General features: G+C 39.9%; 1 protein-coding gene across 5 annotated transcripts in view; it reads left to right on the top strand.

The window, feature by feature from the left end:
- Window positions 1–17,012, top strand: part of PSD3 (pleckstrin and Sec7 domain containing 3) — a 206,900-nt gene that overhangs the window by 126,420 nt on the left and 63,468 nt on the right. The window contains exon 10 of one of the 5 annotated variants that reach the window (XM_072991975.2): window positions 10,312–11,419. The exons of 3 other annotated variants lie outside the window; for them this stretch is intronic. In XM_072991975.2, the coding sequence (XP_072848076.2) occupies window positions 10,312–10,404 (93 nt within the window). In that variant the 3' untranslated portion in view covers window positions 10,405–11,419. Of the gene's footprint in view, window positions 1–10,311; window positions 11,420–13,192; window positions 14,568–17,012 lie in introns of those variants that run through there. One more of the 5 variants, XM_072991976.2, reaches the window with a different exon arrangement.

Raw genomic sequence — 17,012 nt, 5'->3', positions numbered from 1 at the left:
TGGATGCATGTTTTATGTAGATACTTTGAGTCTTTCACTACTAGTTGCTATCTCCCTTCAGGTGTCACTGTGTCTTTGCCTGGTAGGTAATTAATTTCATTAGTAGGGGGATTGGTTTCAGGCATTCAGTAATGATTTTACCATTTGCATTGAATACTAAGTCTCACCTGTTTTGCTGAACTATACCATACCAGGCTGGGAAATTTGCCTGCAAGGTAGCATTGGACCAAGGCTGTACTTCTCATTGTTTCTAATTGTGTGTCCTAACTGCTTCTTGATAGCTTTTGAAGAATATTGGGCATTGTGGACACCTTTTGCTTAGTGTTTTGGCAGTGTTTCTTATAGATGAGTGAACAATCCAATGATCTAGTTGGATGCCCTTCCAGGTAACCCGACGTTTCTGAGATACTTGCATGTTTCTCAGATGAAAGGCGCGTATTTGAGTCCTGGCAGGGTTGAGTTTGAGTTGGTTTCTTTCATGTGCACCATGTTCTTCTGATGCACCTGTTAAGAGATGCATTAGAACAAAACTATCATCTGAAAACTATCCAACTGAGTAGCAAATGTGAGCTCGTCAACATAATAAAACCAGGTGCTTTGAAAAAATTGTTGATTATTAGTGTGGATGTTAAATGAAATAGGAGCCAGTGTAGTCCTTTGTAGTAGCCTGTTCTTTTGAGTCCCCCATTGGCTGCATTGTTCTTGAAAATTAATGAAAAATTTGTGATTTTGCAAAAGAGTTGCTCTTACTTTAGTTAGTTTATGATCCTTGGTTAGATTGTAGAATTTTTGCAATGATACTTGACAATCAACAGTGTGATAAGCAGCTGAGAGGTCAAAAGCTACCCTCTCCCCATGGTTTTCCTACTTTCAATGCTGTCCTCAATATGCTGTGTCATGTAGGATTTGTGCATTGCAATTCTTTCCAGGTCTAAAGCCAGCCTGTTGCAGGATAAGGAGTGATTGCACTACCTCCATTAGATAGTTAAACATCATTTTCCCCAAAACCTTATAAAGGTGACAAAGTAGGAGTGTCAAAGTATTATGTGCCATTTTCTCTATCAGTCCTATAATTTCTAACTTTATCTTTGATTATTAATATAATGGCAACATAGTATGCTAAAATATGCTAATCTTAAAGGAAAATTAGATTTTCATTCCCATTAACTGTTGAGGAAAGTATTATGTCTTTTCAACTGCTGTACTAGTCCATGGAGAGATAGCATGTTCCCTCTGATACCATTAAATCTTGAGATCATCCCATGAAACACATTGGCAGTTTGTTCAGAAGAGATGCAAGTGCTGCTTCATACAATGCATTGTGTGCTTTGTAATTCACAAGTACAAGATGCACTGATCGTACTAACTTAAAATGCCTTGAAAAAGACACAGTGATAGAGAATAGGTCTGTCAAAATCTATTGAGATAGGCAGGTGGAGCCACCATGTTTAGAGATATCTGACTACTAGAATACCAAGGGGGGTAGTTACTTTCCTGCTCAATTGTCAGCTTTCCATTGGGATTTGACTGGCTAGATCTCTTGCGTGTAGCATCAGAACTCTTCCCTCCTTGTGCATCTGATATATTTCAGAATGAAGTTCTTCCATGTTATTCCGACTCTTTATTTTTTAGAAAGGGAAACTGATTAATAATGGGAAAGGGAAATTACCTTATGAATCCTCTTGCAAAAAACTAGGATAGTTTAAACAAAGGGCACAAAGGTTAATGAATTATTTTGGACAAACTGTACTTTCTGGAGCTTGTTGCTTGACTTAATCAATGCGGTATGGTTTGTGCTGGAAGCTTTCTTTAACAGATATTTTTGGCAGCAAGATTGCTGGGCTTTTAACATGATTATTCAAGTATGCTGCTGAATTATTCTATATAATTCTCCACCATTATAATTCTGTCTAAATATTGTAGAAAGGAAGCATTACTTTGTCCTGAACACTATCTTGCATGCCATAAGCCCAATACATATTTATTCAAATACCTGACCAGAGCAATTTTGGAGGGTTGCAAGAGGCATTGCTAGTTGAATGATTGCTGTTACAGCTAATGCCTCCTGGGGCAAACCAGCTTTTCTGTTTCACTTATTACTGTGAGCTTATTGCATCCATGATGTAGAATCTTAATAGCTTTTTTGTTGTCTTCATCTGCAACTCAGAGTACAGGATCTGACTCTTTGTCTTGATGTGAGCCTGTGCCTGAGAGGCATACCCATAGGAAATAAGTAAAAGCAGATAGAGAGGTTAAGAATAAATAGACAGGCACATCATCTAGCTGGTATACAGTTCAGCAGTATGGATTTGCATTGAAAGAACTAGGCAAGAAACAACAGAAAGCACAATTGGTTTAAGGTGTAACCTAAGAGCTAAACAAGAAGCTATTCACCAGTCAGCAGCCTTTCCCTACTTCCCTTTATGGGGCTGCTAAGAGTATGGAGCCAATATAAGCAAGGAAGCCCACAGGAGCCTGTATTCCAAGGTTGAGCAGTCAAAGGGAGGAGTGATGCTCTACTCCAGTGTATCTGCTATGACCTGAGCATTTCATACCGACAGATGGGGTGAGCAAAATGCAGCTTTCCAGGAGCAAGAGAAAGAAAACAAGCAAACAAAAGGGAGAGGGGAAGGTTGCACAAACAATATGCAGTTTTTGAAGCCAAATATGGGATTCATGGAGGACTGAGAAGGCTGAAATAAGGTGGGCCATAAACAGAAGCAAGTAGAGAAAGAAAGATGGAGGTAAGAACCTGGGGGTACCATTTAGAAACAAGAAGAGAAATTGTAGGAAGAGATTACAGACATTAAGATCCCTTAGGACAGTGATGGCTAACCTTTTTGAGCCAGAGTGTCCAAACGGTGACAGAAAACCAAATTATTTCTTTTGAAGTGCCAACACTGCAATTAAATCTGAATACTGATTTTTAGTTTAGAAAAAACAACTCATACAGATGTCTGAATTAATCACCTTTTTTCTTCAAAACATAACAGAACTTTCAATGATACAAACACTTTTTATTGAAAAATAACCATTGACTCTAGTAAATGGAAACAAATATTAAAGTGATACAAGCCAGGTAATTTATACAAACTTTTAAAATCATTATATGCATGTATTTTTGATAAGGGATACTCAACTTGGCATGCTTATGCACAACATGATTTTTGATGTTGTATGCATGCTGATAATTTGTCAAACCTTGGCCCATACGTTGTTAGTTTGAGAGAAACATGTGTAGCACCCAGAAAACCCAGATAGTGTGGCTGCTGACCTTGAACCAGACATTCTGGAGAACGCATGGCTAACAACAAGGCCAGTGGAGGTGATGGCATTCCAGTTGAACTATTTAAAATCTTAAAAGATGAGGCTCTTAAGATGCTACATTCAATATGCCAGTGAGTTTGAAAAACTCAATAGTGGCCAGAGGATTGGAAAAGATCAGTCTACATCCCAATCCCAAAGAAGGGCAGTGCCAAAGAATGCTCCAACTACCGAACAATTACACTCATTTCACATGCTAGCAAGGTTATGCTCAAAATCCTACAAGGTAGGCTTCAGCAGTATGTGGACCGAGAACCCTCAGAAGTAGAAGCTGAATTTCGAAGGGGCAGAGGAACTAGAGACCAAATTGCTAACATGCGCTGGATTATGGAGAAAGCCAGAGAGTTCCAGAAAAACATCTACTTCTGCTTCATTGACTAGCAAAAAACTTTTGACTGTGTGCCACCGCAAATTATGGCAAGTTTTTAAAGAAATGGGAGTGCTTGACCACTTTATCTATCTCCTGAAAAATCTATATGTGGGACAGGAAGCAACAGTTAGAACTGGATATGGAAATACTGATTGGTTCAAAATTGGGAAAGGAGTACGACAAGGCTGTATATTGTCTCCCTGCTTATTTAACTCATATGCAGAATACCTCATGAGAAAGGCTGGAGTGGAGGAATCCCAAGTCGGAATTAAGACTGCCAGAAGAAATATCACCAACCTCAGATATGCAGACGATACCACTCTGATGGCAGAACGTGAGGAGGAATAAAAAAACCTCTTAATGAGGGTGAAAGAGGAGAGGTCAAAAATAATCTGAAGCTCAACATCAAACAACAACAACAACAACAACAACAAACACCAAGATCATGTCCACTGGTCCCATCACCTCCTGGTACATAGAAGGGGAAGATATGGAGGCAGTGACAGATTTTACTTTCTTGGGCTCCATGATCACTGCAAATGGAGACAGCAGCCATGAAATTAAAAGACGCCTGCTTCTTGGGAGGAAAGCAATGACAAACCTCAACAGTATCTTAAAAAGCAAAGACATCACCTTACCGACAAAGGTACGCATAGTCAAAGCTATGGTTTTTCCAGTAGTGATGTATGGAAGCGAGAACTGAACCATAAAGAAAGCTGACCACTGAAGAATTGATGCTTTTGAATTGTGGTGCTGGAGGAGACTCTTGAGAGTCTCCTGGACTGCAAAGAGAACAACCTATCCATTTTGAAGGAAATCAAACCTGAATGCTCACTGAAAGGACAGATCTTGAAGCTGAGGCTCCAATACTTTGGCCATCTCATGAGAAGAGAAGACTCCCTGGAAAAGACCCTGATGTTGAGAAAATGTGAAGGCAAGAGGAGCAGGGGACAACAGAGGATGAGATGGATGGATAGTGTCCCCGAAGCTACCAACATGAATTTGACCCAGCTCCGGGAGGCAGTGGAATACAGGAGTCAGACACGACTAAAACAACTACACAACAACAACATTTATAAAGCTTATTAAGTACATTGAAGTTCTCAATAAAGAACATTGATACAACCACCTTCTGTCTATTAGAAATGGCAACAGACTTTGCTAAAATACAAGTTTGCATCATGGCATGCAAAAAAGATTGAGAAAATGTCAAAACTAAAGATGGGCATGTATTGAAACATTAATCACCAAATTAATTCAAAAATTGCTAATTCATCAATTTGTATTCATATGAATCTATACCCCTGAGAAAGACAAATCAATGAATTGTAAGCAATTTTTGATTCATTTGGCTATAAAACTGCCTCCCCAACACCTAACAACACCAAAATTACAGGGAGGCTTCCTCTGACTCCCCTCTATAATCCCTCCATGTTTGGTGAAGATTGGTTTCAGACATACTGTACAGATTATACTCCCAGGAAATTGCCCTTTAGTAGCTGGTTTGGGGATTGTAGAAGAGAGTCAGAGGAAGCTTATTTGCGAATTTGGTGTCTCTAGGTGCTTTGGGAGGTATTTTATAGGGTTTTAAAATAAAAAAAGAAATTGACTAAACGATTCATTGTTTCATCAAAAAAAAATTGTAATTTGTGATTCATTGACCTTGAGGAATCATGAATCAAAAGGAATCACAATTTTTCTGATTTGTGCCCATCTCTAATCAAAACAATGGTTTTGACTCAATTGTACAGGACACCAACAGTTTGAAATTACCCTTATCCACTCTACCCGGTCTACTTTAGCACCTCTTTTTTACAGTGATTGGCACTCCATCACTACTGATCAATGGGTACTTGTCATCTTAGCCTGTAGTTATGCTATCAAATTTGAAACAATTCCATCTAATGGAAATTTTCATTCAGTGACACAGTCAGAAGCATTAGAAGACAAAATTGCATTGAGAAAGATGCAATAGTATAAATCCCTCAAAGATATAAAAACAAAAGTTTTCATTCCCGTTATTTCACTGTACCCCCAAAAGACAGAGGTTTACATTGGTATTGGTTTTCAGTGATAAATTTGAAAGATACCTATTTTCACATATGGATACAGCAAACCCCCATTGTTTCTTCCATTTTACATTAGGTCATCAAATATATGTATTCAACATGCTTCCTTAGACTCTCTGTAGCACCCCTTCACCAAATATATGGCACCAATGGCAGCATATCTGAGAATGAAAGGAGTAAATACCTTCCCATATGTAGATGATTGGCTGATTGTGGCAAATTCAAATTGCAAATAGCCCTGTAACTACTGTCAGATCCCGGATTGAGAGTCAACAGGGAAAAAAAATCAAATCTTCAACCAACAAATACTATCCATTAAATAGAAACCATTTTGGACTCGAAGAAAAGGAGAGAATTTTTCCCAATGGAGAGAGTGGACAAATTAATTTCTATAGCTTCCTAGTTGAAGTCAAAGAAGTCATTGCTCACACAGCTCAAAATTTGTTGTGCTTAATGCATTAGCAGCCCATGTGAGACACAGAATGAGACTTCTCCAATCATGGTTCCTTTCATCTTTTGAAAACATGAATGATAACATAATAGCAGAACAAGTGCATCGACTGAGATGATGGGAAGAGAGGGTCAGTCTAGAGATGTGCATTTGGTTTGGATTACCACAGCCATCCATAGTGATAAAAACAGACACCAACTTAATGGGATGAGGTGCACATTGTCAGGGAAAGGGTATTACACTGGTCTCATCAAGAAACAGAAATGTTAGCCATTTTCAAAGCCCTACGAGCATTTGAGAACATCATGATGGGAAAAGTGGAGCACGTGGTAACAGACAACATTACCACAATGTATTATATAAATAAACAGGGTGGCACATATTCAGTGACTTCATCAGTGACTGAATATTGACAACACTTCTCTAGGAATAGTGCATCAAAAGACGTACCGTATTTATCTTGCATTGATCCACACTTACCGGGGGGAAAAACAAACTGCAGATACTCTGAGCAGAAATCAGATGCACACTTACGAGTGGAATTTGTCACACAGGATTTACAAACAACACAGAGATGAGGGACACCACAAATAGACCTCTTTGCAACAGAAAGGCACAGCAAATGCAACATATACTGTTTCTGGGCAGATTAAGGCAGAAATTCCAAACTTCATTGGGTACTGTCATGTATTTGTTCCCTCTGTTTCCACTGTGGGTTCAGACATTTGTCAAAATCAAACAGTAGGGAACAGATGCTATACTGATAACTCTATAGTGGCTCTGCCAATCATGGTTCATAGCCCTGTTGTTATGGAAGTGGAAATTCTGAGACTGCGGATAATTCTAGATATATTGACTTGCCATCATAGAGAGGTCTATCACCAGATATAGTAAAGTTCAAATTAACAACATTCAGAATTCTCCCTCAGTAGCTAGAGTACTAAGGGAGTCTAGGAAAACAATCTACTAAAAATGTTACCACTATAAATGGAATAAGTTTATAGAACTTGTTGATTATGTAAAGAGGTTTTTGAAAGGTTTGAGTAATATCTTCCCAAACATAAAAACAGCAACACCTCAGTGGTCTTTGTGATCTTGATTCTGTTTACAAAGCCCCCATTTGAGCCTCTTAAAATACAAGACAATTGCTAGTACAGTAGCTATAACTTTGGCTAGACAAGCCAGCAAATTGGTTGCCTTACATTGTGATAAACCTAATTTACACTTCCATAGAGATAAAGTAACCTTATTTACAGAAACTTAATTCTTACCTAAGCAACTTTCAGATTTTTATACAAGTCAGCTGTTGGTTTTGTCAACTTTGTTTCCGTCACTAACATCTACTCTGGACAAAACTGTTCACACTTTAGATGTTTGATGTGCCTTGCATTCTGTATTGACAAATTCTTTTAGAACAGTGGTTCCCAACTGTAACCCAGGTGTTCTTGGACTGCATTTCCCAGAAGACTTCAACACTGGGGTTTTCGGGTTTTTGAGAGTTGCAGTCCAAGAACATCTTGGTTATCTAAGGTTGGGTACCACTGTTTTAGAAGAACTAACAGATGGTTTGTTTACTACCAAGGGAGCAAAAAAGTTGATCAAGTGTTGTCACAGACTCTCTAAGTGGTTAGTTAGGGTAATCTCATTTTAATGCAAGTTGGCCAAATGCCCTTACCAGCCTCTCTGAAGGGACATTCCACACAAGCATTGACAACATCAGTAGGCTTTTTAAAGGGAGTCCACTTGCAGGACATTTGCAAGGCCACAGTTTGGTCCCAGCCTGGATGCATGTTCAGTTGTGTAGTGCTGTCGTATATGTTTGTGTGACATCCCACCAGCCAGTAAGTGAGCTTAGGAGTCACTCGTGTGTTTCACAGAGATCGTGAAGGAGGAGGACAGGTTGCTTACCTGTAACTGCAGGTCTTTGAGTGGTCATCTGTGGATCCACACAGTGCACCCAACCTCCCTTCTTTGTGTCATGCTACTCACAGTTGTTTTCTGGTGGCGGATAGATGGAACTGAGGAGCGACTATTAGGTGGATGAGTATATTGGCTCTGGGGAGGGGCAGATCTCTAGAATGTTCTAGAGAGATTTTGCACAGGCATAGAAGTACCTTTATGTGTGTGCGATTCACAGATAAGCAAATCTGTCTTTCTACTTGGATATCTACTGGGATTACAGAATTGCATTCATATGCACCAGCAGAAGTATGGGACTGGTTCCTTTATTTGAACTTTTTGCTGCTGAGGAATATATTTGCATAAATTACCTGCATGGCAACATCAGTTGTTTGGATCTTCCCTTGCATGCAGAATAATTAAATGCACACACATTTCCAAGTTTGATTGGGATAGCATAATTAGAAAGCAGCTCTCAAGCAACAGTGGCTACATGCAAACAAGACCTTGCTCTTCACTGGTTCTGTAACAATACATGCTTGGCCAGGTTAGGTAAAGGTAAAGGTTCCCCTTGACAATTTTTGTCCAGTCGTGTTTAACTCTAGGGGGCGGTGCTTATCCCTGTTTCCAAGCCATAGAGCCAGCGTTTTGTCCAAAGACAATCTTCCGTGGTCACATGGCCAGTGCGACTTAGACACAGAACGCTGTTACCTTCCCACCGAGGTGGTCCCTATTTGTTGTTGTTGTTGTTTAGTCGTTTAGTCGTGTCCGACTCTTCGTGACCCCATGGACCAGAGCACGCCAGGCCCTCCTGTCTTCTACTGCCTCCCGGAGTTGTGTCAGGTTCATGTTGGTTGCTTCGCAGACACTGTCCAGCCATCTCATCCTCGGTCGTCCCCTTCTCCTCTTGCCTCCACACTTTCCCAACATCAGGGTCTTTTCCAGGGAGTCTTTTCTTCTCATTAGATGGCCAAAGTACTGGAGCCTCAGCTTCAGGATCTGTCCTTCCAGTGAGCACTCAGGGTTGATTTCCTTTAGAACTGATAGGTTTGTTCTCCTTGCAGTCCAGGGGATTCTCAAGAGCCTCCTCCAGCACCACAATTCAAAGGCATCAATTCTTCCCTATTTATCTACTTGCATTTGCATGCTTTCGAACCGCTAGGTTGGCGGGAGCTGGGACAAGTGACGGGAGCTCACTTCGTCGCGTGGATATTCTAGTTTTAAGGCATGCCTCCAGTGGTGGTTAGCCAGATGCTATTAGGAAGTATGGAGGTATGTAGCCATGGCATGATCAATCACCTCTGTTGTTTGTCCTGAGTCACCAGTTTTCCAACACTGACAGAGTATGGATATTTCAAACTTTGCTGCTGTGACTAATATTCTAGTTTTAGCCGCCTAGAGTGGTCTTAATTGACTAGATAGGCGGGATATAAATAAAATAAATAAAATAAAATAAAATAAAATAAAATAAATAATAATAATAATAATAATAATAATAATAATAATAATAATAATAATAATAATAATAATAATAATAATAATAATAATAATAATAATAATAATAATAATAATAATAGCTGTTATCTCTAGAAGCAGAGCATGCTAACTTAAGTGCTAGAGATCTGAGAACTGCAATTCAATCACAATTGAAACTCAGCCTCCAAATCGAGGAAGAATAGCACCACTGATATTTAACTTCACCCTTCTTGGTCAAGTTCATTTTCATTGTTGAATGTGCAAAATAAACACTTAAGGCATAGGTAAAAAGTAACACCTGTGCTTTCCTGTTTCTCTGAAGTTGGCATATTGGTATATCATATTAGCTTCTTGTTAGCTCTTGTCACAGTAAGGTCCCAAAGGGTAGTTGCTTTGTGTTTGCACAGATAAATTGGAAAGAGATCATAGACTGAGAGTTGTCTTTTGCCAAGAAGATTTGAAGTAGTTGGGAATATTAAACTTTCCTAGAGAATGTGTAATCTAAACTTGAGCAAAAGCCTTTCTCTGTGCCCAGTATTAAAGGAATACTAAGTTCCCCTCAGCTGTAAATGATTGGTAGCTCCCTTTTATATCCCAACTGGGCTTCGGCATCATTCCTCTCCATTCTGGAAAAATTAATAAAGCAAAGATGTGAAAATGCAGAATTTATGTTTATTACATTTATTGCTGTTGTGTCACAATAATCAGCATTTCTTTGTCAGGATGGCATGGCAAGAAATCAGATGCATGCCCTTTCTAGGCTGCCTGAAGACAGAGCAATACTTTTTAGCAGTCAAGTGCTGAAGACTGAATAGAGATCTTGGAGGGCATGTGGAGAGAAGGGGATTGAGTGCTTACCTAGGTAAGATTTGGGATGAGGAGTGATCAAAATGCTCAAGAACAAAGAAGAGGAAGGGCGAGATCTTGAGAAAGCATGAGCCTGGACTGGAAGAAGCTGAAATTGGGGAGTTGAGCTTCTTTGGGGAATGAAGATGACAGATTTTGGACACCTCATTTCTGGATGTACAACTTCAAGACTTGCAGTCACTGTGGCTACTGGCCATGCTGGCAGGGAGATTATGGGAGTTATATTGTAAAAGGGTAACATTTTCAAGTTCTCTATGTATGTGAGAGATTAAAGTCTGTCTAGGGAGACATAGACTTGCAGCTTGGATGTGGAGAAAGATGGAATGGAATGCAGCAAATTAGGACTTCAGGGAGAGAAATGGAAGTGAAGACACATTTCAGTTCTACAAAAGGTGAATGACCTCTTCCCTGCTGGTTCACTGTCTTGCGCATACACTCCTTAGTACTGGCTGGGAAGTCTGAAAAGAGGAAACATAAAAACTCCTTCATGGTGTCCCAACTGTTTGCATTTTAAAGAGAAACAGCCCTGCAAGCTTACAGTAGCTGCAGTCAGTGATGGTGTGGCAAATGCCACCAAGACAAGCTCAAAATCTCAGCTGAAAGAGAGTTAATAACGTTCCTACCCCTTGATGATCATAAAACCTTTGTCCTTCCAAGAGACTAAGGATGAGGAAGCTGCTGAGAGTATGAGCTGAATCCCAGGACCCTCGTCCACTCCATTAGAATCTCAACACTGAGTCTCCACATTACTCTGAGGGTAATCAGAAGGACAGATAGCTCACTATTTGGGTCACTTTTCGTATGGTTTGGTTCATTCTGTTTTCTGGCAACCACATGTGAGTAATCTGTTCCACCGCTTTTACAAGCTGCCCTGCTCCTTTGTGGCAGAACCGTCCCACTCATGTCAGTTTGCACTTCTGTGTACATACGTATTATGAAGGGGCTCTTATTGCAAATAAACCCTAGAATTTTGTGAACCTATTATTTCTGTATTTCTCAGAGCGGCAGGCTGAGATCCGGTGAACTCCGTGAACTGTGGCAAAAGTAGTGCCTTCAGTGATTCTCTGGGTGAGGCTGGAAAAGAACATTTAGTTGACCTTTCACTTCAGCTTTTCAAGCAAACGACTGCTTTCTAAAGGATGCCACAGTTTCTCTTGATAGAGATATTGGAAATGCTTCCATACTTGAAGAGTCCACAGTTGGTCTTTACCAAAAAAAGAGAGGATCTATCAGATCACATCTCTGCAACTCTAATATAAGTAACTAATTACTCCACTGCTTAAGTTCTCCTTTGCCTCTTGTATATTCTGTTCAACAGCCTTTCTTGCAGTGGGGTTTTTAATAGATTTTTAGTGCTCAAACCCAGATAGTTCATTCTTTCTCCCCTCCCTTTCCAATTAGGTACCTTCCAGATAATTTGGACTACACCTTATAGAATTCCTGATATTTGGCCATGTTGGCAGGGATAGATGGGAGCTGAAATCAAAACTATCTGGAGTGCACGAGAGTGGGGAAAATCTCATTCTTTGTAAATGGCTGGATAAACACACTGAAAGAATATTTATTTGGATATTTTCTTTTGCATTGAGCCTAATTAATACCTGCCTGAATAGTGGCCATTCCCAATTCATTTAGTAATGTTTAGTATTTCAGGTGACAGCTATAGATATGAAGAACAGAAAAGATTTGCTAACATTCTGCGTGTGTGTGCGTGCATGCACACACATGCACGCACTGGAGAAAAAAAAGATCATATACACATCCTGGAGTGTTAACTTCTAGAGAGCCAGGGAAGGGAGCTAAATAATGACTGAAGAACATATTTAAAATATTTTGGGTAGGTAAAACAGTGCACTCTAACTGCAGTTTTATTAAGTTTTTCTAATCATCTCCACAAATAAGGGTAGGCATTTTTGTCAGTTAATACTCTGGAGACTTAAGACTAGCAAATGGAGGCATGTGGACGCATGCCATTCCTGGAGTCTGCAGCTACGTTACCAGCCATCTGTGTTTCAACTTTGTCTTTATGTACCTCCACCAGTACTACCTACTGACACTCCCTCCGTGTGCCAGGCATAGTAGAGATCGCTCTCGCTCTCTCTTTTTTTGGTCGGAGCTTGGTTGCTATGGTTACATGCAATCTGCTGTGTTCTGGGTCTCCGGGAGCTAGAAATGATGCAAAGGGAATGGAAGACTTCGTAGTGTATAGGTAAACATCACCTTTGCCTTATATGGACTTATCCCTTCTGCCGTTTGAAAACCTGATTGGACCATCTCCACTCCTCCTCCTGTACTGAGGTTCCTTTGGTCGATGAAACAAAGCTTGAATTGGACTGACATGATGTGTGTGTGTGTGTGTGCCCAATACATTTGTCTTTTTGCACATTTGTGATTATTTGGAGGTAGAATTGGCACCATTTGGGGGGCTTTTTTCCTCTGTGCAGTTAGTTTTAGAGCAACAGTTCTGCATAACTTTGCTGTCAGGTGTGAGACAATGGAGCTGAGCTGCCAGGGGAAATGTTATTGCATTGCATGACCTTGTGACTCAGTTAATGAATTTGAAAAATGAGAATGAGCATGTATAATTAATTTACCAATGTAACCTTTTCAAAACTCCCCTTCCAACTGTAAAATTTAAAATGAGATAGAGGTTTGAAATTCATAGTCCTGTATGCAGCATCGGAATAATTGTCATTGAGTTCAATGAGGGCAAAGTGCTGAATGTTTGGGTTTTTTGTTTTTGTTTTTTAATAATGCAGCATTTTACATCTGTTAAATTGGTAACATATATATATAGTGACATATCTGGTAACCTTACAACAGCACAGTGAAACAAGATAGTAATTTTTACTCCCTTAGGTATTGAGCTAGGAGTGGCTTGTCTAGATTTCCAAACTCCTGGCTGTACTAGTTTGTTGCTGCAAAAGCAACAGAGCTCTGCACTAGCAGATTCATTATAGCATGACCTTACATGAATTATAGTCACTTCCATGCATTTGATGAAGTGGAATTTAGTCTTTGAAGAAACACGTATTTTAATCAATTCACTGGCCTTTAAGGTATTACACAACTTAACTGTTCCAGCAGAGGCAAGATTTGAATTGGAGACTTTCTGATTCGTAGCTCTTTCTTGGCCACTATGCTATATGAGCACTTTGTTTTTCTTCTTCTGAGGAACCTTTCATACGACAGTGTTGTAAGTCTTATTGTAAAAGCCGCACAGACAATTTGTTGAGCAAGCAATGTCTTTTTCATAGCAGAAATCTTTTCCCATGATATTTTAGAAATCATTTAGTAGTTTTCTTCCTTCTGAAACATCCACAACCTGGCAGGCTCTCCCTCAAAGCTGCCTTTATTTATTCTGTCCCAATTATATTGCGTTCAGTCAGTGTGTTTCATTATGACATTCTCAAGTGCAAGTGTCTCCTGTCTGCAGTCAAAAGCAAATTGCTTTTGACTTGGCCTTTTGCCATCTATTCCGCTACTTGAAACTGACACTCCTAAGTCTCATTTCTCTCTCTCTCTCTCTCTCTCTCTCTCTCTCTCTCTGTGTGTGTGTGTGTGTGTGTGTATTGGGAAGGAATGTCAGTATCTGCTGAGCAGCAGTGTAGTGAGTAGGGGTGGGGTTTCCATCCTTTTATATTTTGCAGCCAGTGACGTGAGCAGTGCCTGGAACAATCACGCTGTCTCAAAACAGTGTAGTTGAAGATGCCGTGTGTGTGTGTGTATGTGTGTGTGTGGTGGTGGGGACCCAGCTTGGTGCATTTTTAAGCAAACACTGATTGCTACAGCCTAAGCTCCACAGAGATTCCTCTCCTTCGAAACTACTCTGAAGAGAATTTTTGAACTGTTATTTATTTTTCCTGTCTTCCCTATTACCTTCATACTTTTGACATAAATCTATATCTACTCTATATACCTACGTATATAGAATATCATTTGCTCATTGGAAATGATTGGAGTTAATAGTGTTCAGAGTACCAGCAAAGTCCGGGTGAGAGCCACAGGTTCTGTGAAATACCCTCGAGAAGATCCAGTCTGGCGGCAAACCCACCGCTCAAAGTCTATGAAAATTTCCAACTCCACAGAGTTTTCTGCCAAGGATGCAAAGGTAAATGGATAGGGGGGAAATGAATATTTAGCTCTCTTTGCCCTATTTTTGTCAATTTTTGAAGGGGGATGCTTCTTTCAGAGTCTTCAGCTGATGGTGGTTTTTAGAGAACTTGAAGGTGTTTTCTACAAAATTTATTAGGGAGTGAAATAATGCTAAGGGAAGGAGACGGCAGAAAAAGGTGAGTGCTGCATGGGTTCAAAAATGCCTGAGCATAGAACTGGAATGAATTGCTGGTAGCTTTGCTAGCTGATCCAAGGGCACTGAGTAATTTTGATCTCAGGAAATGTACCTGCATTGAACAGTCAGGATGCAGGAGAAAATCTCCCCTGGAATTTATATGCAGAAATGTTCAGCACAGTGGATTAAGATGCATTTCCCTTTTCCGTTGGTCTGTGTCTGTGTGAGTGGGTTATATGATTCAGGTGATGTTTTTACAATGCATGGCTAAATATTGGTATAAAGTATTCATTATTACATTTTTGTATGTGTGCTTGTGCATGGTTTTCTGAATTTGCCATCTCTGTACTGTGTATCATCATAGACACTATCAAACTGATTCCAGCCACCTGCTTTAAGAGCTGTTTGAGGTGTCTTTAAATTGTCATATTGCGTTCCAGTCTGCTCTTTCCTTAAAGAAATGTTATACAGTATCTCTTAGTGCTTGTGAAAGCTGCTGAACACTCTAATCTGTATACAGTACAGTATCTGAAATCCTTGTAAAGAGAATAAGCAGATGGGCAAAATTGATCCCATATTCGATCACAAGCCTTTCCTTCTCTCTCCTCCCATTGCAACACTAAGCTGATGTTATTCCAGTAGCATGCGAATTGGGAGGTGTGGTACCTTTTATCAAGGAAAACAGGTTTTTAAAAAGGCTCTCAGCAAATCTGCATTATTGAAAGATGCAAGTGCCCTCAATGTCATCTCTGTATACACAATGCTTATGTATATATGCACATTTTCTCTTTTTCACCCCTTTCTTTCTGTTGCATGATACTACTTGTAGTGTACCACATTCAAAATAAACTGTCTTAGAACCTCCCCAGTAGAAATGAAGTGGATAAGGAGAGTGAGTAATCAAGGATGTTAAAATCATGTGGAATTGTACACACTTATATTTTGATTGTTAACTGGCCTACTGCATTATTCCAGAAACACATTGATGTCTCCTTAAGAAACACATGCTAGTTGCAGGGAGGGAAAGGGAGTGGAATTGTCGAGGTTGCACACACAGTCAGAGAGGTTCGGCTTCATTCCCCCCCCCTTGCCCCCAGAATGCTGCTGTGACAAAACAGTAGATCTACATAATTAGTTTCTGCCTCTTGAATAGAGAGATTGTTTGTTTGCAGCCATTGACAGATATAATGAAATACTGGTAGGCAAGCACATTTAAGCAGACTCCTCTGACTGACCAAAGTCTGCAAAGATCAACCTTTAAAAATGTGTGTGTGTGTGTGTGTGTGTGTGTGTGTGTGTGTGTGTGTGTGTGTGTGTGTGTGTTCATGCATGCACATGCATCCATATGTAAGTAAAATCATATTGTGACCTTAAAATCATATAGCTTCATTGAAATTACATTCCTGGGCAAAGCACAAACTACAGAGCACTTGCCTTGCATGCCAAAGGTCCGGGATTCAGTTCCTGGCATCTGCAGAGAGCACTTAGTGGTCACATACTCCTGCCTTGATATCCTTGAGAGTTGCTGCCAGCCAGTGAAGGCAGTACTGGATGAGGTGACTGAGAAGCCGTACATTATCAGCCAACTTCCTTTCTTCCTGTCCCCTTACGTCAGGCAAGTAGACTACCCCTTTCTCTTGACTATGAAAGGAAATCCTGTTGTCACTCAACACCATATGATTATTCATTACATTATCACATAGGGAATGATACCACAAATGAAATGTTCCTTTCATTTGATCAACTCAAAATCGTGTTTATCAGCTGATGCAGCTCATGGATGTGGTTTGTGGTCATCAAGGGCTAAGCATCCTCAGGAGAGAGAGAGAGTTAATGTGTTGCTGTTTTACAGCCATTCCAAAAATGAGTATTGTGGCATCTTTAAGATGAACACTTTTATTCTAGCTCAAGATTTTGTGGGTTAGAGTCCCTCTTACCATCTCCAAAGATTGATGAGAGTTCAAAGAATTTATGTACACATGTGCAAACGGGCCCTTAGAAGAGTATTTTTATGCATCTTAATCATTCTGCTGAGTTTCATGGGTCTACTTGTCTGCCTACAAAATATTCCTGTTTGACGGTTATGTCTGTTAGAGGGAATAGCCTTTTGTTTTCTTGTATTTGAAGTGTGACTTCAAAAAAATGTCAAAATACGGATCAGTTAGTCAGAACAATAAATAAAACCTAACACAACAAAGTAGTTGCATTTATGAAGGAATTTAAAATAGTTCTGTTTGGTAGAAGGTGGACTAAGAGAGGGTGCAA

This window comes from Pogona vitticeps, chromosome 2, assembly GCF_051106095.1.
Source record: "Pogona vitticeps strain Pit_001003342236 chromosome 2, PviZW2.1, whole genome shotgun sequence".
Taxonomy (NCBI): Eukaryota; Metazoa; Chordata; class Lepidosauria; order Squamata; family Agamidae; genus Pogona; species Pogona vitticeps.
This window is presented reverse-complemented; position numbering and strand designations above follow the sequence as displayed.